We start from the raw sequence: 20,937 nt of genomic DNA, 5'->3' as shown, positions 1-20,937 counted from the left end.
TTTGATCACACGCGATTCAAAAAGTTCGACGATGGAGTTACGAAAACCAGTTGCTGATTGTATCGCCAAATACGTCATAGAGTGCATGAACCCAGGAGGAATATTGTTAACGGTTATGCCCGGAAATTCCGTAACCATTTCTTGGTAGCAACGGTCCATGTCATCTCTGGGAACTTTTGCATTGGGAGAGCTTATCGTCTTTCCCATCACCAGCTGAATCGCGGCGTAGAAAAAGGCTTGTGAGAACGCGATCGGAGGAACAGGCCGGTTGGAATTCAGGGTGTCCAGGTTATAGTAATGGGCAAGCGTTTGCGATTTAATCGCCACTTCACGCCAGAGATCAGCTAACGTATTGACGCAACTTTTGAATTGCTCTTTCTTCTGGGTGGTCAGCTTCAAGACGGCGTCCAGCCCGATCTTCCTAATAAATGCCGAGCGATCTTCTCCAAGCAAGCGATCCAATCTTTCGTGAGGCGATTCTTTGTGATCGGGACATTTGTGGGATCTTCGAGACGTGTGCGGGTTGTTCACATGGTCATAATTGCGGCGTTTGACGCACCAAGAGCATCGAGTCACCTTTGGCGTAACATTTCGGATTTCTTGCTCGAAGATGTTTCTACCAGATTTTTTTCGTCTTCTTTTAACTTCTTTTTCTTTCTCCGTCTGCTTTCGCTTACGCCGTTTTCGTGAGCTTTGCTCTACAACATTATAACAACAATGAGTTTTCTTCGGCAACAAATCAGAGCCAAAACCATACTTACTCGTAGCTTCCTTCTTTGCTTGTTCCTCTTGAAGCCGTTTTTGTTTTTCTTTTTTCTTAAAAAGAATCAGTTGCGCGGGTGAAAGCTTGGAAGTAGCATGAGCTGATGTGCCTGGCGTGCCTGGCGTGCGGGCAGACGAAACCGGGGGCACGACTGTGGTGGATGGGCCAGCAGCAGGTGAAAGGGTGGATGGAGGATGAGCTGGCGTGCGTTGCGTGTGGGCAGACGAACCGGGGGGTGCGACTGCGGTGGATGGGCCAGCAAAAGGAAGTGACTCGCCAGTATAGCGTTCTCTTTGTTGACGACTTTCCTGTACGGCCGCCAAAATGTCTCTTTCAAAGTCGGACTGATTGTTATCTGAGTCGCTGGGGTCGACTTGAACATAGGTCGCCCGTTGTTTTCTGGAGGGAGATTAAGATCGGTGGATGAAGTTGAGTGTCTTTAACTTACCCTTTATCTTTTCGAGGAGGCATGTTTAGTCAGAACTGCGTGGAAGAATTTTGTCGATCTGTGAGGTTCAGATTACATGTGGTCAATTCGTGGGTTGATGTTGTATTATGCGGGGAAAATCTGCGAGAAAGTACACGAAGAAGAGGACCAGTTTCATGTTGGCAAAGCTTTTTTATCATCGCGTTGCCTTTGAGTCGGCCACAATCGCATCCAAAGCAAGACAGACATCATCCGCCCATGAAACCCATATTCCGATGCCCAAGAATAAGGAGCATGAAATTATGCAGTTGGCCTTCCGCTTCGCCAAAGGAAGCGAAGACATGTGTTTCATTTTATGGCAGGTTGGATTATATACTCTCAAATTGAAAGGGGAACTGTACAGTGCCGTACCAAAAAAAAAAAGACTTCTTTTTGAAACTTACCCATACAAACTTCTTGTTCTACTGTTTTCTGATACAAAACTACCAACTATATACGCTTAAAAATGACTTTTACTCCTACGGACAAAGCCCAAATCTACTCTTGAAGAAATCGGGAGTTCGTCCCAAAACCATCATGGAGAAATTTAAGATAGCCAGATCACGCGTCTACAACATCGTAAAAGAGGTCGATGAGCGTGGTAACTTCGAGCGCAGGCCAGGCTCTGAAGGCCAAAAAAGTTGACGAATCATGACAAACGTCACATTCAGCAATACGTAATCAAGAACCGGCGAGCTCCTCTTCGTGAAATCACCCAGAATGTCGCAGACTACGTCCATCGAAACACTGTACGCCGTACTCTGCATGGCAGGGGTTACTTTTCACGAGTAGCTCACAAAAAACCACATCTGACGCAATTGCACAAGTTAAAAGAGTGCAGTTTGCCAGCAAGCACAAAGACTGGACCGTCGAAGACTGGAAGAAGGTCCTATGGACCGACGAAGCAACCTTCGAACTAGGAGAGAAGAGCGGTCAGGTTCGTGTATGGAGAAAGAACACGAACTTGACGACCCGAATTGCTTAGCCCCTACCTTCAAGAGTGGACGATCCACACAGATGGTCTGGGGCGGCATAATCCATGGTCAGAAGACCGAACTGGCCCTCTTCAAGAAATACGGTCGCAACGACAGAAGCTGCAGAAGCAAGTCTGAGGACCTCATTGAGCTTGTCTATGAAGGGCCTCTGTCACGTTTTTTGGCGACAAGGAAGGATCCCTTCATCTTGATGGAGGATGGTGCACCCATCCACCAAAGCATCGCCTCCAAAGAATGGGTCCAGAACCATGGCATCAAGAAGTTGGATTGGCCAGCACAATCTCCTGACCTCAACCCTATCGAGAACTTGTGGCGAAAGATGAAGGCCCGTGTCAGTGCAAAGTTCGAGGTAGGGATGACGCTGGAGCAGTTTCGGGGTGTACTCCTGGAAACGTGGGACAGCTTGGAACCTCAAGACTGGGACAAGCTGATCGAGTCGATGCCGCAGAGAATGCAAGTGGTGATCGATGCCAAAGGTGGAAACACCCGGTGGTAAATTGTCAGGTGCTCTGTTTTCTTCTACTTTGTTTCCTTTTTGTTTTATATAAAGTATGTACATATTTTATATACCAGTGTCCCATTTGATGCGGTAGAATTGTTTAACAAGGAGAAACAACCAAAAGGTTGTAAAAGAACCGAGAGGAAGTGAGGGAAAAATTGGCGGAAACTGAAAAGTGTCCTCTTTTTTTCGGTACAGCACAGTAGATTAGAAGCTCGATTTTTTCCTTCTTTTAGTTGTAACTTTTTTGTGCTTCGGGATTCCTTTTCTAGCGAATCTCATGTTCCGTTACCCGTTCCAGTTCGGCAATAGCTGTAGCCTTCCATTTTTTTATAATAGAGTACGTAACAGTATAAATATCCCCGTGAACCCAAAAGAATAAGCATCATCTTATTCTCCTGTATATTATGGTATCCTATCAATCTACTCTTGCTATCTGGCCCTTGGTATTCCAGCACGGTATTGACAACGACATGGTCATGTCAAAGTTCTTTAAGCAAAAACATGTGTGGCTCTTTATTTTATTCCTCGAACCGACTTTAAAGGGCAAAGGTTCGTTTTATTGGCGAGGATCAATTATAACGTGACTATCGAAAACTTATGACAGCTGGTTAGAAATCCGTGACCGATTTACATTCCTTTGTCTAAGACGTGGGAAAAGGCATCTCAAAAATGTCTTTGATTCATCAGACGAAAAAAGATGCGCGGTGCGGTCCTCGTGGCCCACCAAACGGATGACGAGGGTATGATATACTATGAATGATCGAAACCTTATAGTATGAAAACTGATCAACGCTTAGTTTTCCTGCAATCACTACGCTCGAGGGTGGCATTTTTCTCTTCGCCAAGATGGCAACAGAGTCATCCGATATTCCAAAGACTGGCGTTTCTTCGAGCGCGATCACGCTCGGGTATTTTTTAATCTTGGGAAGACGTGCTAGATCTCGACTCGCCGCAATCCTCGTCAATCACGTCAATGCCGAGAATGCCCTGCCACTTACACTGATTTGGATGAGTGATATTTCGACCGCAAAATTTCAAGGGGTCATTGCTGATACTAGGGAACGCATTGCACGTTCGCGCCAGTACCTAGAAGACCTTGCGGCAAGGAACGGATCTGATATCAACCGAAACGACTGCTTCTTACCTGAAAGAACCACAGCCACAAGAACCAAGCCGGGTCTTCTCTTTACTTCCAAACTACACGCTGAAGCGCCAGTATGTCGATATCGACGAGAGAACTCTTGGTATGCTCTTGAAAGAAGTGACAGACGAGCTACGCAGACGGCTAACCGGACAACCCGAAGGAGTGGGTGTTTCTGATGCTCGTCGTCGCACAACGCGCTTTGCGGACTTTGAATTCACAGGTTGGAGACTCGGGATCTCCAACTTTATTTCCACCTGTGATGGCTCTTCCCACTCCCCAACAGTTCCGACATGCTGGAGTCGGGAAACCAACCTCCCACTCCTTCCTTCTCAACTCTGGAAACATCGTGGGAGTGCAGACCCTGGTTTGGCCGACATCTTTGTTGCAAGCAACGGCCATCAGAACACAGAACCTGCGGCTGAATATCGTAGCATGTCCACCGCTGAATACTACAACCGAGCCGCCGCATACAAGAAATGAACTTGACAACCTGCGGCGCAAACAAGAGACTGGTATTCAGCAAGTTGGGGGCAACATTCAGTCCACGAAAACTGCAAGCATGGACCATTATAGTTCTAACTGACCCACTTTGCCTCACATTGGGTCGCAAGAATCGAATGGAGAAACCGGAGAGCCGCTGGATTGAAGCAGTGTATACCGATCTGAGCGAGAACAGCGCCAGAAGTGGCAGCGCCGCCAAATTCCAGAACATTTGCCGAGCACATTCTCGCATCCATAACGAGTGAGTAGACCTTTATAAATTGCATCACTTTATACTGACACTTGACGATAGGCTCCCTCGTTTCAACCGCGCTTATCGACATCGCGAAAAACGAGCAATTTTGGAAGCGCAATGGGACATGACATTACACAAGATAGCCGACTCCTTGCTGGGTGATCCGCCCTGAATATCTGGCGCTTCTTGTACGAGGTACCGACGAAACCCCATCTCGGCAAGCTCGTCAAGAATGGCAAACTCGGTTGCAACCCCGGAATTGAATCGGGTTATGACGCATTAAAGCGTCTTACAGAAGACTTCCCGGGGTTCCTACAATCGGCGGGTATGATGCCGGGACAGATGTGTATCGGTTTTTGTGCACCTGCGATTGCAGTCCGCATGAATATTGGGAAAGACATGCACTTTCACCGGTGAAGATCATGTCCCAGATCACGAGAAAGAGGGCCATCACAAGCGGGCGCATTGGCCATTACGAACTGGCCGGTAGCATGTGGATGCGCCATAATTATGGAGTTGCCCAAATGTTGTATGAAGGGACATTGGGCATGTTTTATCAGGATGAAGATGAGCTGCATCAAACAGGACGAACTCCATGGATCGCGCTTGGAAACGCTCGTTTCCAAACAAGTACGCGTGGCACGGTCTCTGGGTCGGCCAACCGGTTACATTGAAACAGGTGGAGTACGAAGGATTGTTGGTGGTTGTGCGAATGGACGAGTACAACACATTCCAAGGTAAAAATCAATGCTCGTTGTAGATAATCAAAAGTCATGCTAACGCGTACAATTTATAGACTTGCTCGTCGTGCTACCGCCTAGCCCTTGAACAGCTTGTTACACGTGGCGATGGAACGAGACTATATTCTGTATTGGTCTGTCCAAATACTGAATGCAGAATGATACGGCACAAGATGTCAATACCAGTCTCAATATGAACCATATTGCATCGGTTACCGCGGGGCGGCCAACCACGTCCTGCGGTTTGTTCTCGTCCCCAAGGTCAGTAAGAGGAAAACTTTCCACAATGCTCGAGTCGAAAACTGATTTTTTTCTTGAATAAATAGTTTATTCAGCACCGATCATCGACGGTTCCGGCGCATGCTCTCCACTTTGGCCAGCGCTGAATGGCTACTGCATAGTCCGTTCTGACCCACTCGGTTGGTTAATCGGGGTAACAAAGCCCTGTAGAGAGCTTAATAAGTTGTAATGTAGTTACGCAGTTTAGCTCTGAGGTGTGATGAAAGTCACCTTTTTACGTTTGAAATTTTATGGCTCATTTTAGCCTTTCGTCTCCAATCAAACAATTAAGTGGTGTGTTTTCCCACTCAAAAATAAAATAGGCTTTTTAATCTCAATATCAATTTTCAACCATGTACTTCCAAAAAACCAAAAGACAACCCATAAGCTACTCATAAACACCATCGACGCAACTCATTCGAACAACGCTTTTACGACGACTTCCACTCCATTTTTAACCGTTGTGTCTGTTTCACATATCAGAGGCCACTTTTTCGCAACCATTATTCCAGTCACAAGGTTATAAAAATTGAAAGTTTGTTCTTAGAATAAAGAGCAGAGTTTGCCCCAAGAAGTACCGAAAGTTCGAGATCGGAGTTCTTGTTAGACCAGCATGAATTTAGCCAATACCTGAACAGCCCCCGCCTTGGCGAGATCCAAACCCCTCAATCTGTCAAACGCAAGAAACATCGATCGAAGAGTGGTATCAAATCACATCCCCATAGACACCGTTCTGCCATACAAGAACCGTCTTCGTTCAAATACCGCTATCCCCAATAAATATCAGTCACGCCCACTTCATAACCCGTTTAGGATAGAAGATCGAAAATATAAAACACCAATAAATAAAGAAGGTGGTCTAACTTGTATTGAATAATCTCGGGAGATACTCTCCCGTGACATGTAGTTATTATAAAAGTTGAATAAGACTGTCGCGAATAACTCTTCGTCAACGGCAAGGTCCACAGGCTCAGCTCCGATTCTCATCAACAACATGCTGTGCTTGTCTAGATTTGTAAAAGAAATTGCATACTGTAAAACATTCTGAACGTCGGTAAATTAACTGTAAACAGGGAAAAAAGAAGATAAAGTGATCGACTCAAAAAAATTTGGCTTGCCTCTTCATCAATATTGACATTGCCATGTAAATAGCAGACGACGATCATATAAATAAAAAACGTGGCACGTTTTTAAAGATCTTTATTTTGGATCCATTGACCATCATTCTTAACCGTGGACTTTTTTCTTTTTTTACTTTCTGAAATGACTGTATGTATGTGTTTGCTGAATATGATGGATGATAATGAATGCTAAAGTAGGCGAAAAGGTTGCACATAACGTGGAAGCGGCACGAACACCGGCATGCGACAAGAACCAACAGCAGGTTCTGTTTTTATGCATCCATGAGCAAAAGTTCAAAGGCCGATCGAGTTTGGTTTTCCCAGTTCACGGATGAATGTGTTTTGCACCGGAAATTCTAATGACACGACAGCTCTTCCAAGTGCGTTGTCCATGTTTGTGCAACGTCATGGGTCGTAAATGCGAGAGACAACCGAGGGAAAATTGTAGGATAAAAAAAAAAAAGGTTGAGTAGACACTATGCATTGGGGTCCGAAGAAGCCAGGCGCTGCTGAAGGTGGACCAAAGGTTCATCTTCAGCTTGGTCATTCACTGTTCGTTCGGTATCTGTTCGTGACGATGGTTCGGCTTCTGACCGTGGTTGCATAATGTCTTCGTAGTTGGGGGGAGGCGATCCTGAATAAATAGGCGGTGGTGTGGGTGGGGTTCGATCTCGTCGTCGGCGTCTTCGTTCTCTTCGTGGTTGGGATGGACGCCGGCTTTCGGGTCCAGCTCGATGAAACCGTCGCCAAAAGTAAGAGGATGAGGTGGACGATGTGCCGAGAGATGCGGTGGAACCTTGAGGATAGTGGAATAAGGAAGCGGTTGAAAACCGAATCAATGGCCGTGAGGGAATGTGAATCCGGCCACGGTCATCACGACCCAGAGTATGGGCGGTAAAAGAAGGAGGAGGCATTGAAGGAGTGTATCCAATAGGGAGATCGGAAGCCGATGAAATAGAAACCATCGGCCTTGATGGCGACATCTCAGCCCTTGCTTCTGTATCCACAACCGTCTGTTTACTTCGATGACGTGCATTCCGAATCCTTAGAGCCAGGTAAAGGATCATGGCTCCCACTACTGGAGCAAGCACGATAAGCCATTGAAGCTTGGGGTTCCCAGTATCGCTGGAAGAAGTCGCCTCATCCATTAGCGAATTACAGTCTCTTGTCTCTCGAAATGAATAAAGCAGGTGTGAATAATGAAATTAATAGAAGCGGTGGAATATGGGTGAACTTGGGGTCGATGAACGCACGTAATCTCTTGCTTGGATAGAGTAACAGCAAGGTTTCCTTGGTAGTGGGTTGTTTGATTTTTTTTTTCCCAGGTGAATTAGGAATTAAATGAAGATAAAGTAGGAAAAAAATGTGCCAAGCAAAGAGATGCAATGATAAATTTTGGGTATCAAGAACAAAAACAAAACAAAAAAAGAAAGTTATGCCCACTGACTTTCGCGGAAAGGAATCATTCAATTCGGCAAAGTAATTAAGCGACGGATTATTGGAGCGTGGCAGGCTAGGATCGAAATGAATAAAAAAATTGAACAGTTTTTTGCCTCAAGTATCATCGTGCATCGTCTGCTCAGCATGTCATCGTTGTTTCGTACTGTAACAGCTTCTGTTGTTGGTTTTTTTTTTCATCATTTTACTGTATACATGACGTGACCATTGTTTGATTTGCCCACTTGCTCCTTCTTTTTTCCTTTCCCTCGTTGCTGCTACATTACTATATACGGTGTTCCCTCTCTCTTACTCTCGCTCTCGCTCTCTCTCTCTTTATCTCGATTGGGTTTACCCCGCATTGTCCGTTCTAGTGATCAGCTGTTGATCCGAACTGTGCCTCTCCAGACCGATTTGCAACACTTCCGTGGTACAATCCGAAAGATAATGAATCATGGTACAGAAGTTCCTTTGCGCTTCTTTTCTATATATATTTTCCCTTGGTTGGAAGGATGGATGCACATGGGTGTATAATTACATAGTCTAGGCTGCGAAACGCTGTTTCAAAAAGTCCGAGATGTCGATTAATTCTTTGGGGCATGCCGAATGAGCCATACCGGGATAGGTGTTGAAAGTGAGGTTATAGCCCATTTGCTTCAGGTGATCAGCCGATTCTTGGCCAAACTTGTACTGCACCACAGTATCTGCATCGCCGTGGCACATTAAAATGGGCGTCTTCTTGTTCGCTTCAGCAACCATCTATGAAATTTTTTCCCATCGTGACTTAGCAAATATGAAAAACATTTCTGCATCCCAAAGAATATTCATTCCCACGACCAAGCCTGAAAGAGAAAAATAGAAAAACCTAAACTTACCGATTTGATCTTGTCAGCCATCACAAGCCAACCACTGCATCCAACAATACCGGCAAGCTTATATTCAGAGGTCAAACCGCTCAACAGGGAAAGAGCACATCCTATCCCATTTAGTCCATAAATTAGTTTTCCTCAATGACTGATCATATATGGGGGTATTGACTATTTTCTTGCTTACCCTGAGAAAAACCGCCCAAAACGATACGATCGGCAGGAATACCACTATCAACTTCCTCTCGAATAACGCGATTCACTAACGCAAAAATAAAAAAAAAATGCGATGAGTAAGAGGTTGGAAAGATGATGATATGAACAGTTCCATTGCTTTTCATACCTGCAGCCATTGACTCGAGCATGCCCTTTTGGTCTTCATGTTCCAAACTGGATCGGTCCAAACCCAAGATATCAAACCAAGCTATCATGACCCCGATACTTTGTTAGTTATTCATTCATTCCCACTATCATTATCCTTTTCAGGCTCACCAGGCATGGGATAACCTCCATTCAGCGTGATGCGCTTGGTAGGTCTATGACCAAAAAGTGTTTTTATAAATCTAACTGAACCAAACAGTAGTGGGTCGACCATTTTTTCCGTTACTTACGCGTTAGGCAAGATCCATTTCACAAAGGGAAACAAAGGTGAGAGTTCTTCTGCGAGGAACGACCAACCAGCTCCACTGTCACCGAGGCCGTGAAGCCACACAACCGTAGCTGTATGCTTGGCTTTAGCACCAATAACCACAGAAGTTAGAACACCAGACATTTGTACGAGATGACCAGAGAGCGAAGAAAGATGCCGAAAGATATCAGTTATTGAACTCTATCTCTTCGAGTCCGCGCAGGTGACTGCTCCTCAAAAACGCTCTCCCTTTATTTGATTGATTGTCCGAAGTGTTCATGCAGCCCTGAATCTTTTTGGCTCTGCGTTTTTTGCCCGACATGGCCACTGCAGCTTACTTGGAAAAACATCACCTGCCATTCAGTAGCGTTTCGGCTCTTTTCAACGCCATTCAGAATGATGCCAATGGTACATAAAGTGGTTCTTATTATTTGACAAGGGATACTGACGCCCGAATTTTCATAGTTGTCATCCGACTGCCCAAGGCCGAGTTTCTCGAAGCGCTCCTGAAAGATCTTGATACCAATACAACCACCATTCAATGGGATGATGAAAGTAAAATAAATTTGAACTTTCGCGAATGGCGTCTTTCATTGTATTGATGTACCTTGTTCTAGTGACGCTGCATGCTTTGCAAATCGTGAAACTGCTCGGTCGAACAGTGGAAGGCTCGGATGCTCTGTTTGCGAATACGGTAAGTGCTGCCAAGGCAGAAAAGCGAGATGAAATATCTGACTATGGTGCCGTAGGGTTTGCGTATACTTGCCGACAAAGGCGGCCTGACAAGTACTACGACGTTGACAGATACGCCGACATCACAAGAAGCTTTAAAGTGCATTGCCAACTGTATTCTACTAAAGCCCACTGTTAAAAATTATCTGGAAGAACTGGGTGCCGTCGAAACTTGTTGCCGGTTGCTTCAACTTGCACAGCCAAGTATGGATACCCAGTTCCTGTCCTGCCGTATCCTGTTCTTTATGACGGTGGATCGAAATGATCTTGTGGATCAACTGATACAACAAGAGATAGCTTCGGGCATTCAAAAAGTAAAACCATCTATGCAGACACAGTAGGCACGAGCGTCGAAAGAAACTGATTGTTCCATTCTTATGATAAATGCGTAGGTATTATCAAAAAATGTCTCTTTGCTGAAATCACAAGCCCCCTCGAACGTCAATGCGCCAATCAATGCCCTCACAGTTTCAGGCGAAGCACTGAAACTACTTTTCAACCTCATGCTGCTCAAAATACGAAACGCACCGGATAACAAAGACGCCGTCGCAGTGGCAGAGCACTTTGAAGCGTGCCTCATGCCTATTTACGAGATACTTTTTAGTCTGCCGTTTCCTGAACCGTTACCACTTTCTGCACCTCACTCCCACGCGATTCATGCCTTGATGCAGTTTCCATACTCTGTTTCCTCCTCGGTATGGGTGCAACACCCGGATTTTGTCGCATCACTGGGCGTCAAACCTGAAGAGGCAGGAGATTATATTGTCAACAAATTTATTGGAGCGCTTGATAAATCCATTCGATATTTACTTCCCAATGGCGGTCCTGACGAGGATCCTAAAGCTGTGCAAGAACACACCACGGACGCCGTCTTAGCCCCGCTCATACTGACCTTGCGGGTCTTGGCTGACGGTGATATCAATCTTCGACGATCCATGGGAAAACAGCTATTGCCAAAAGATAGGTGCGATCAGAACTACTATCCGTTCACTCTCAGACACAAGCTCATCAACTTTTTTTTTCTTCCCTAGCGATCGATTGCTGCCGGTAAATCAAGGCCAAAGTCTTTCGGCTTATATGATTCGATGTTCAACTTCCACAATGTTACCGCAGACGCGCGATGCGGTATGCGAGCTGCTATTCATACTTTGTGATGAAAATCGTAAGTTCATTTTACCTGTGGTATCCATTTGAATATTACCGTTCCGTCTTAACATGACACTCTGTTTCTTTTTAGCCACTCAATTTACCCAACAAGTGGGTTACGGCAATGCCATCGGGTTCTTGGTCAATAGGGGTATCCCTATGGAACCCCCGCAAGAAGCGGCTGGAGATGAGAAAGATAAGGAGGTGAATCCCATTACAGGACAGTATATTTCGGCAGAAAATAACGGCCCCAGTTTGGCCGACATGACGGATGAAGAGAAGGAACGCGAAGCCGAACGGCTGTTTGTTCTGTTCGAGCGGCTAAAGAAGACCGGAGTCATTGATGTAGAAAATCCTATTGCCACGGCGATGCGCGAAAATCGGTTTCATGAAGTGGACTCTACCGACAGTGATGGCAGTGATTCAGCATAATGCATGCATTGGGACAAGGATGCTATAGGCGTCAATAAGTTCAAGGCGATAAGAAAACTGGTCAACCTCCGGGATTCGACCTTGCCTAGAGTTGGCTGGACCTCATCATTGACTGTGAATTGTTGTGTGGAAAAAAAAAACTTTTTTTAAGGGAGCCATGTTTGACCGGCTAAGGAGCAAAAAGAAGCAAATAAAATCGAAACGAGTTCACGGTGATACCCCCTTATTCCTTCCTACATAATCATGACTTCTTTAGAATCAAAGAAAAAAGATGAACGAGCCGATCAAAAATTTTGGCACATCAAGAAGTTCCGACTAGTGCAAACGAATAAGCCAACCGTAGTCCCAGCGAGCTCCCCGGAGCAACCTGGAGCAGGTATATTGATACACCTACCCCAACTGTAAACTATGCAGTAACAGAGGCTCGCTCCATTGTGCTGAATCATGGTCATTCAGGTAGTCATCGCAATCACCATGCCACACAAACCGAAACGACGACGGCAGACACGACCAAAAATAAACGTCTAAGGTGAGACTGGAAGTGAGATGGGAAATCAAAGAAACAAAAAAGAATGGATCATTGATAGCGCGTGTTGGCTTGTCACAGCTCGTTATTGTCCAATCGTCGGCAACAAGGTAGGGTGCAGGCAATGGTATCGCGATATATATCAAAGTGTAGAAAATATAACACTATGCTACAGTGATGCCGCAGTCGGGAAAAAATAGCGTGGCTGCGCGAAAAGGGATGCCATCGACAATGAGTGTCCAGAACCTATCAACGTACACGCAAGCTTCCAAGTCACCGGCCCAGCAACGAATAGCTCGAGGAACCCGTCAACGAACGGTATCCCATTCAGCCGGCATGTCTCCAGCAACGATAGGTGAACCAAAGACAACACCAATCAAACCTGACAATAGTACCCTCGCCGCCAGAAGAAAGAGCACAGGCACTAAAGCGACCGAAGTCGGAACTAACCAGCCTGTCAAACCGTCTGCCACGTCTAAAGAGAAACCCATTCGTCAACGTGGGTCGATAGTGTCCGATACCGTAGACGATGACTACGCCGTGGTCGATATTGACGGATCGATCCGCTGTGTGGAAGACGAACGGGCGACGACACATCGTCATCAACGTTCTTCCACAGGTTCCACCAAGACAGCCGCTTATTCACCATCTCAACGGTTGCGCAGTAACCCTTCGACGGGATCCTGTACTGCCGTGCGACCCTTATCTGTCCATTCGCCTATTCAACGAGTCGTGCCTGTGCACGAATCTCGAAGCGTGTCCGATCGAGCCACTCATAACGACATTGTCACTGCTGATAAACGAAGATATTCCAGCATTGACATTGTATCCTCATCAAACGCCAGTAAAGTAACAGAAACAGTAACTGTACCCGTAGCCGTAGCAGCAGCCTCAGAACCCGACAAGCCAAAGTCAAACGGTTCAGAAACAAAATCGCCGCCATCGCCAGAAATTGATCCACCACTACAATCAAATAACCTCAAACCCGAAACAGTGGTGCCATCTTCATCCTCCACCACGACGTGTCAATCCAATTACAGTAGCATTTCAGACCAGCCTAGCGAATTAGTCACCACAGTGACAGATGCGTCATCTGTAAGCGGGCCCGACCTTGTTAGTTCACAGGATAATCCCGTCGCCCCCACCGAATGGCAACGACAGTTACAACAAGAACGAGCAGTGGTCAAAGTATTACAATTACAGAAAGAAGGTAAAAAGATACTAAATACTTGATGGGCAACAGCATTCACTGATACACGGTTGCATGGCATAGCTTGTAATAAAGATATTGCTTTTCTTAGTCGTCATGTGGATGAAGTAGTTACTGAAAACGAGGAATTCAAGCGAAAAATCAATACTGAAAAGGTGATACCATGTAACGAGTTTCTTACCCTACTGCTCTCCAAATACTTAACTTTTTTGATGGATTGCACTCAGGAACATAACGATAAACTACGGGAACAGCTGTTAACCGCGTTACATCAACTTGAGAACTCGCAAAAAGAGATCAGGTACGTCACCGTTGTGTTCTTTGAAAGAAAGAGCATGGCATTCAGTTAAAAAATAGAGATTTGCGCCATGAAAATGAAAGGTTGAGAAGGAGCATCACTTCACCGCACCATGAGTCCAAGGAAGTTGAGCGCGTTTACACGCAATTGCAACATTCACAAAATCAAGTACGCGTACTCAAATCGACCATGGAGCAATTTCTGCGTATGGGAATATTTTGCGATGATACGTACTACACTACAATGGCTCTACCTCCTTTTTCAACAACGTAAGTCCCTGCTTATTTCCAGTGTCTTATTCCACATTTATATTCAGACAGCCATTCTTTAGAGAACCTCTACAACCGGGCGTTCGGACAGCGGAAATACCTAATACCCTGCCTTGATCTTTACCAAACCAAAAGGACGCTGGGCCATCATTTCAATGAAGCGCCTGGTGAAGTTAATCCTTTGACTCTATTTTTCATATTGATTATGGCAAACAGTAGAGAAAGTATCACAGCAGCCAGGATAATAATTAATTGAAATAACCATCATGATCTCGAAACAATACAATTCGATTCTTTGATGACCGTCTCTGAAAATACAATGTGCACCTCGTCTCCGTTTGTGATAATCGTAACCTTGGACATAGATAATGATCTAGTTTTGAAAGTTCTTCAAGTGTAGACATGCTTGCAAAGGTGTGAGGAGCTAATCATTGTTACCTGTATGTTGGCGATAGTTGAGGCGGTGTGTCCATTATCAATTCGAACAAATTGCAGGATAGGCTGGGATCGCCACAATAAAAGATTTCTTGCCATCAGGATTTTGGAATTCTATAGTAGAATGTGGTTGATAGATACGCAAAGATTGATGTCTATGACAAAAGGTTTTGCTTATACAGAGTCAAACCAAACATAATCATCTGTTGGGATTGTGGGAAAGTAAGTAGGAACAAAATGTTCCTGCATTTCAGATATAGCCAAGCCACCATTCAACTCGGTTTGAAGAAATTGTCTTTTTTTCCCCCTTTATTTGTTTGTTCTGTATGAAGCAACTTAATCCGTGCGCAATGGTTCATGACATTTGGTAAACAATAGGCCAGTTTTTTTCATTTTTTTAAGCTCCTTCAGAGCCTAATCGTGACAGCATTATCGACCGCATGTAAAGTCTATGACGACTGTAGTAAGATGTCAAATCGCCAGAAAATCTACTAAAATATGCCGTGCAATGCTGGTCTGATAGGTACCATCACTTTAAGGTAGACTGAGCATATGCTCTCACTGTCTGCTCAAAACTCACTTGTGCGCATTAAGATCATCTGGCTGCGAAAAATCAATCAGTCACTGACGTCATATCAATAAATTTTCGTCCGGGCGGATGGATTTTTTTTTCTTACCTTCTGTGAACGCTCGTTTTTTCGGTGAAATACTTATATCGATTAGCCAGCCATGTCCTTGCGCGCTGTTCAGGCACTCGCCCCCCATGCATCAAGAATTGGCCAACGATCGGTTGTGTTAAGCACAGCTCGTTTCAACAAACTCCAAACAGTTCGGTATTCCACCGACAATGAGCCTTCCAGCGCTCCCAAAACCGACAAGCTCATTCCCACTTGGAACGACTACTTCAAACTGCGTTCCAAGCGTCGCGTCTACGAAACGCTTTCATATGCTCCTAGTACTATCATTCCTGCCGTTGGTGCCGGCGCTTATTTCCTCCAACTCCAAGTGGATCCCACCGGTTCCATTATGGGAATGCATCCTTTAGCTGCGGCGGCCGTAGGTGTTTTTGGTGCCGTAAGTATCCGCGTCAACATAAAGGCGCTTTCTTTGTATAATTGACTCATGCTCATTTCATCGCCTTTAGGGTTTTGGTGGTTTTTTGGCTGGCCCTGTTTTTGCAGACGCTTTCTTCAAATTGCTTAACCGCAAATACGTGCCTGAGATGGATCAACGCGATAAAGAGTTTTACGAGCATATCAAGAGAAACCGAGCCGATGCTCGTCTCAATTCCATTCGTAATCCTGTTCCTGACTATTACGGTGAAAAGATCAAATCCGTCGCCGACTATCGATCATGGCTGAGGAAACAGCGTGAGCATTATCGCAAAGGTGTCTTTGGTGGTGGAGCCGCTGATTTGGAGGAGTAACTGAGGGGGAAAGCTGCAAATGCTGATTTCATTACAAGATTGAGACATATTTAACATTGATTAAAACGATTGTAATGGCATTGACCATCTCATTTTGGTTTCATTTTTTTTTTTGTATTTACAATGACATCTATTCGTGTTGGCTAGATTAGTTCAAATTTTATTGTATTGATCTATGGTACATCATGAGGCTTAGTGACTCGAGATCAAACCATCGGTTTCACCGATCAAAACCTGGGAATAGAGACGGTGCATGGATATTTTTAAATCTATACCACAGCGGCTTCGGGCAATTGGGTTTTCTGGGATTGTTCCGAGGCTGGATCCACAGCATGCGTGACCGACCGTCCCATGGATTGTTCATATGTCTCGTATCTCATGTTACTGGGCGGCTCAACGGCAGGTACAAAGTGGAGAACAACGTAAGCTACTCCAATGACAGCGATCTACAAAATCACGCTTAATAAGAGCTTCTAATGAGACGACGTTGATCATCCGACTTACAATGATACCGCAAATAAGCGAGAGTAAATTCCAATTCATCGTAATGCAACCGATGCTGATGGATCATATTAGCTCTGGCGGCTGGGTCCATGTCAGAAGAGAAAGAAACTTACAAAATATAAACTATCATTTGCAATTAAATATTAATGTTGGGGTTAAAGACGTACGATGTTCGCATCAATACTCACAGATACCGCGTCCGAGGAAAGAAAACATAAAGGAAGCAAACTGTGCGACCTGCCCTGGAACTTGAAACTCAAACACGCCTGCCATGATACCAAGAAGGCTAAAAAAAACCCCATGAATCACACGCATATCAACCCTTTTAACATCCACCATCTCATATCACGGTTGGCTTACATGCAATAAATTCCTTGGATAAAGTTGGGAAATCCTACAATATCGATTTCAGAGAGACAATAACAGTGTGTCAAAAAAAAAAGAAAGAAAACCAGAGTAAGCATCACGAATTACCGCCAACGACAATGGTGCCTGCACCACCAATGATCATTAAGCATCCCACTACAATGTTGATGATGCGGAATATAAGCGAGAGATCTACCATATTGCTCTGAAGAGTGATTAGGCAAGTCAAAAGAGTTGGCAGCAGCGTCACATCAACTCAAAAAACACAACTTGTTATGATCAGTTGTGACATGTCAGGTAACACAAGGCACCACAGTCTCGAATGCCATTTTACGCTACTTTCACTCAATCACTTGTCAAGCCATTGGATACATCATGTTGGATTATGCTATAGACTATTATTGCATAGGTATACTGTTTGAAGGTACCGCTTGTGCAGCCAAACATATGTGTCATACACCAGTCAAAGATTGCGTGAAATATCGTTACTGAGGTACATAAAATTGGTGGCCTTACATTGTGCCGAGTCAAATCTAGATTCCATCTATTCTTCGAGCTGTCAAAGAGATTTAATCATTTCAGAGGAAAGAAAATGCTGTTATCCTTGATCCATGAATATGTGCCATGGGATTTCTCACTCCGCATGAAAAATAAGGTTGCTTGCGTCTGTGACATCAAAAATGTGTTGATCAACCAACATCCTTCGGAAGGATCAACCCGTTGTCAATGGCTGCATCCGCTTGTCTGATAAAACATTGGGAGGAAATAGAGGACGTTGCGCCACAGCCAGATCGGCCACCTGAACACTCGGAAAACCATGTCGACGACGAACTCGTACCCACAGCAAAGCTCGCCTAACTTCTGGAGAAGGCTGTCCGCGATAACCTCGATCAGGGTTCCGAAAAAGCCTTGATCGACTTGATGGTTTCTTACTTCTTTCTCATTTTACAATATGTTTGTGCGCATGCAGATCATGTCCCCTACCCCTACCCCCAAAAAAAAAAGAAAATAAGCTACTGCGATCCATTGCTGGTTTGTTGTGGAAGGTCAAGTGTTCATGTCTAGATAACGAGGTGGATCTACTATAATTTAAGATAAAACCGAATCTTTTAGGAAAGAAAAAGGAAAACAGAACTACCCAAATACACCCATTTTAATTGAACCGAATAATAAGAATAGATGAAAGCTTTTGGTAGGCCAGCTGATCTGCAATGCTGCCATCAGAGCGGGCTTCCACCGAGCAAACCGCTGGGTATGAATTTTTTCCTTTCTAGCAAGATGCCGTCCTATTAAAACAACGTAATATGATGACTTTTTATAGCTGCCGTCACCAATGAGGAGGATAAAAAATATTTCGTAAAAACTATGTCTATAGAGGATTTTATTTCAAGGCACAACTGGAAGGCAGGGCGAGCAGGAAAAATGAGCGCATGATCTCTCCTTTGTAAAAGATGAAAAAGCCTATTACACTTGCAATCACGTTCATTGGCTGGGGTCATGGCTATTTTGGAAATGGCCGCATAGATCCATCAGAAAGTCAATGATCGTAGACCCGTTGTGAAACCTTGGATTTGTAACATGCTCCATGTTCCCACGTATTACATATCATGGTTTGATGCGGAGACCCAAACTTAACCAGCTACTGCACTACAGAGCTGCAACCCGTTCTCCAATTAACCGGAATGATTTACGCTGTGGATACCCATGGAAGGTAGTTCTATCATTATTTTATGGTTGGTATCATGAATGAGGGGGATATGCCGTATAGCGGTGGAAAAGAGTGGACTATGTCATATAAGGAAACATACAAACGGATGTTTTGGGTTCAGTGAAAAGGACTTTGAAACTGTGTGACTCCTGTGAATTTGTAAACCAATTATGCGATAAACTATATAAAGTGATGGGCGTCGATAGTCTATTTTCTTATACACTTTAGAGTCTCTCTATTCTGTTTTAACACCATGTCACAATCCGACGTTCAAACCGTCCGCTTGTCCAATGGCAAGACCATGCAAGGTAATTACAGCAGCCCAGACGCAAGGGATTACTGGAATCGGATCCAAATCAAGTCAATATTCACGCAAAATTCTCTATAGCCCACACCTATCTTTTCATCAACAATGAATTTGTCCCTGGTCACGGTCCTCTTATTGAAACCATCAACCCTGCGACCGAGGAAGTCATCTGTTCCGTTCACTCGGCCGATGAGAATGATGTGAATGCTGCTGTGAAAGCCGCGGCCGACTGTTACCAGAACGTGTGGAAGAAGGTGTCGCCTGCTGATCGTGGACGTTTGATCAACCGACTTGCCGATTTGATGGAACGCGATAAGGACGAGCTCGCTGCTTTGGATGCCTTAGATAACGGTAAAGCATTCACAGTGGCTCGGGATGTCGATATCACCGATTCCATTGCTTGTTACCGCTACTTTGCCGGCTGGGCCGATAAAGTTCACGGCAAGACCATCGACACCACTCACGATAAATGGTGCTACACTCGTCACGAAGCTCTCGGTGTGGTCGGTGCTATCATTCCATGGAACTATCCTACCATGATGGCCGCTTGGAAGTTTGCTCCTGCGTTGGCAACCGGTAACTGCAGTAAGTACATCAAACAACCAAAGTTGTCCTCTTGGATTGGTTGAACCGCATGGCTGATGACGTATTTTGCTGTTCCTTAGTTGTCATGAAGACTTCCGAAGTCACACCTTTGCCTGCTTACAAGTTTGCTGCACTTGTCAAGGAAGCTGGTTTTCCTCCTGTAAGTAGTTGTGGTCGTTGGAACACCAGAATGTTGGGAACGAGATATCTAACTGAGGGGCACGGATGTTTTAGGGTGTTGTGAACGTGATCACTGGTTATGGTCACATCACTGGCAACGCATTATCTGCTCATCCTCAAGTGAGCAAGATGGCCTTCACCGGTTCCACTCTCACTGGCCGCAAGATCATGGAAGGTTCCTCTGGCAGCAATCTCAAGAAACTTCAACTCGAACTTGGTGGCAAGTCCGCCCAGATCGTTTGTGCTGATGCCGATCTTGAAAATGCCGCTGTTCAAGCCGCAGGCGGTATTTTCAACAACCACGGTCAGAGCTGCAACGCCGGTTCGCGTATCTTTGTCCATGAATCGATCCACGACAAGTTCTTGGAGCTGTTCGTCAAGGCCACTCAGGAAAACTTCAAGGTCGGCGATCCTTTCGATGAAGATACCATCCAAGGCCCTCAAATCAACAAGAGCCAGTTCGAAAAGATTCTCAACTATATTGAAATCGGCAAGCAAGAAGGTGCCAAGCTTGTCTATGGTGGTAAGCGTCTGGGTAACCGCGGTTATTACATCGAACCCACCGTCTTTACCAACTGCCACAACAACATGCGTATCATGCGTGAGGAAATCTTTGGTCCCGTCGTGGCGATCGGTACCTTCAAGACAGTGGAAGAAGCGATCGAACTTGCCAACGATTCAGACTATGGTCTTGCCGGTGGTGTGTATACGACCAACTTGGACACCGCCATCCGAGTGTCCAATGAAATCAAGGCCGGCACGATTTGGGTGAACTGCTTCGATGTGTTTGACCAATCAACACCGTTTGGTGGTTATAAGCAATCCGGTTTCGGCAAGGAACTCGGCAAATATGCTTTGCAAGAATACACTCAGGTCAAGGTGGTCAAGATCCAACTCAACTCCAAGATTTAAGCCAGCCGATACAACTTTTTGGCTTCTAAAAAAACCCCTCCGTTTTTTTCCGGAAGAAAAAGGGCATTTTCAGCCTTTTTTTTGTTATAATAATATTACTCCTCATCATGTGAATATGTGTAAAGCTTCATAAGAATAAAGTCGATTTAAAAAAAGCAAAAAAACCATTCACCGTTTTTCCCACCTACCAATTCAGGCGAATGCTTTGGTAACAAGCGCTCACA

At 44.9% G+C, this 20,937-nt stretch overlaps 9 protein-coding genes across 9 annotated transcripts; 6 read left to right on the top strand and 3 right to left on the bottom strand.

Annotated features, from left to right (window-relative positions):
- Positions 1–3,130: 3,130 nt before the first annotated feature.
- On the top strand, positions 3,131–4,350 carry BYT42DRAFT_542155 (uncharacterized protein; the record flags this gene model as incomplete). Its single annotated transcript, XM_051565601.1, has 2 exons — positions 3,131–3,275; positions 3,878–4,350. 2 exons carry the CDS (start codon positions 3,131–3,133, stop codon positions 4,348–4,350), a joined length of 618 nt encoding a protein of 205 aa, XP_051428507.1.
- A 2,456-nt stretch (positions 4,351–6,806) lies between these two features.
- BYT42DRAFT_552919 (uncharacterized protein) lies at positions 6,807–8,254 on the bottom strand. Its single transcript, XM_051566425.1, has one exon. The coding sequence runs from the start codon at positions 7,892–7,894 to the stop codon at positions 7,223–7,225; it is 672 nt and encodes a 223-aa protein (XP_051428506.1). The 5' UTR covers positions 7,895–8,254; the 3' UTR covers positions 6,807–7,222.
- Positions 8,255–8,453: 199 nt separating this feature from the next.
- BYT42DRAFT_525349 (Phospholipase/carboxylesterase/thioesterase) lies at positions 8,454–9,842 on the bottom strand. The gene is made up of 6 exons (XM_051565330.1): positions 9,661–9,842; positions 9,542–9,585; positions 9,393–9,473; positions 9,237–9,311; positions 9,059–9,159; positions 8,454–8,942 (listed from the first exon to the last, which is right to left on the bottom strand). Exons 1-6 carry the CDS (start codon positions 9,819–9,821, stop codon positions 8,727–8,729), a joined length of 678 nt encoding a protein of 225 aa, XP_051428505.1. The 5' UTR covers positions 9,822–9,842; the 3' UTR covers positions 8,454–8,726.
- Positions 9,843–9,915: 73 nt separating this feature from the next.
- BYT42DRAFT_26305 (guanine nucleotide exchange factor) lies at positions 9,916–12,109 on the top strand. The gene is made up of 6 exons (XM_051562766.1): positions 9,916–10,085; positions 10,143–10,371; positions 10,427–10,723; positions 10,802–11,373; positions 11,441–11,571; positions 11,647–12,109. The coding sequence occupies exons 2-6, from the start codon at positions 10,258–10,260 to the stop codon at positions 11,985–11,987; spliced, it is 1,455 nt and encodes a 484-aa protein (XP_051428504.1). The 5' UTR covers positions 9,916–10,085; positions 10,143–10,257; the 3' UTR covers positions 11,988–12,109.
- BYT42DRAFT_26265 (uncharacterized protein) lies at positions 12,110–14,020 on the top strand. The gene is made up of 6 exons (XM_051562761.1): positions 12,110–12,363; positions 12,444–12,516; positions 12,595–12,623; positions 12,689–13,723; positions 13,815–13,878; positions 13,951–14,020. The coding sequence occupies exons 1-5, from the start codon at positions 12,231–12,233 to the stop codon at positions 13,832–13,834; spliced, it is 1,290 nt and encodes a 429-aa protein (XP_051428503.1). The 5' UTR covers positions 12,110–12,230; the 3' UTR covers positions 13,835–13,878; positions 13,951–14,020.
- Positions 14,021–15,454: 1,434 nt separating this feature from the next.
- BYT42DRAFT_487943 (mitochondrial import protein Pam17-domain-containing protein) lies at positions 15,455–16,151 on the top strand (the record flags this gene model as incomplete). Its single annotated transcript, XM_051563840.1, has 2 exons — positions 15,455–15,799; positions 15,870–16,151. 2 exons carry the CDS (start codon positions 15,455–15,457, stop codon positions 16,149–16,151), a joined length of 627 nt encoding a protein of 208 aa, XP_051428502.1.
- On the bottom strand, positions 16,133–17,298 carry BYT42DRAFT_26137 (Golgi apparatus membrane protein TVP15). The gene is made up of 6 exons (XM_051562755.1): positions 17,130–17,298; positions 17,016–17,049; positions 16,844–16,941; positions 16,769–16,778; positions 16,656–16,710; positions 16,133–16,597 (listed from the first exon to the last, which is right to left on the bottom strand). The coding sequence occupies exons 1-6, from the start codon at positions 17,218–17,220 to the stop codon at positions 16,421–16,423; spliced, it is 465 nt and encodes a 154-aa protein (XP_051428501.1). The 5' UTR covers positions 17,221–17,298; the 3' UTR covers positions 16,133–16,420.
- A 1,656-nt stretch (positions 17,299–18,954) lies between these two features.
- BYT42DRAFT_552905 (aldehyde dehydrogenase domain-containing protein) lies at positions 18,955–19,777 on the top strand. The gene has a single exon (XM_051566424.1). It carries the CDS (start codon positions 19,339–19,341, stop codon positions 19,663–19,665), a length of 327 nt encoding a protein of 108 aa, XP_051428500.1. The 5' UTR covers positions 18,955–19,338; the 3' UTR covers positions 19,666–19,777.
- Positions 19,763–20,877, top strand: BYT42DRAFT_552903 (aldehyde dehydrogenase). Its single transcript, XM_051566423.1, has 2 exons — positions 19,763–19,781; positions 19,856–20,877. The coding sequence occupies exon 2, from the start codon at positions 19,931–19,933 to the stop codon at positions 20,711–20,713; it is 783 nt and encodes a 260-aa protein (XP_051428499.1). The 5' UTR covers positions 19,763–19,781; positions 19,856–19,930; the 3' UTR covers positions 20,714–20,877.
- The last annotated feature ends 60 nt before the right edge of the window (positions 20,878–20,937 follow it).

This window comes from Radiomyces spectabilis, assembly GCF_025331425.1.
Source record: "Radiomyces spectabilis strain NRRL 2753 chromosome Unknown BYT42scaffold_1, whole genome shotgun sequence".
Lineage (NCBI taxonomy): Eukaryota > Fungi > Mucoromycota > Mucoromycetes > Mucorales > Radiomycetaceae > Radiomyces > Radiomyces spectabilis.
Note: the sequence above shows the minus strand (reverse complement) of the source record. Positions and strands in the feature narration are given on the sequence as shown.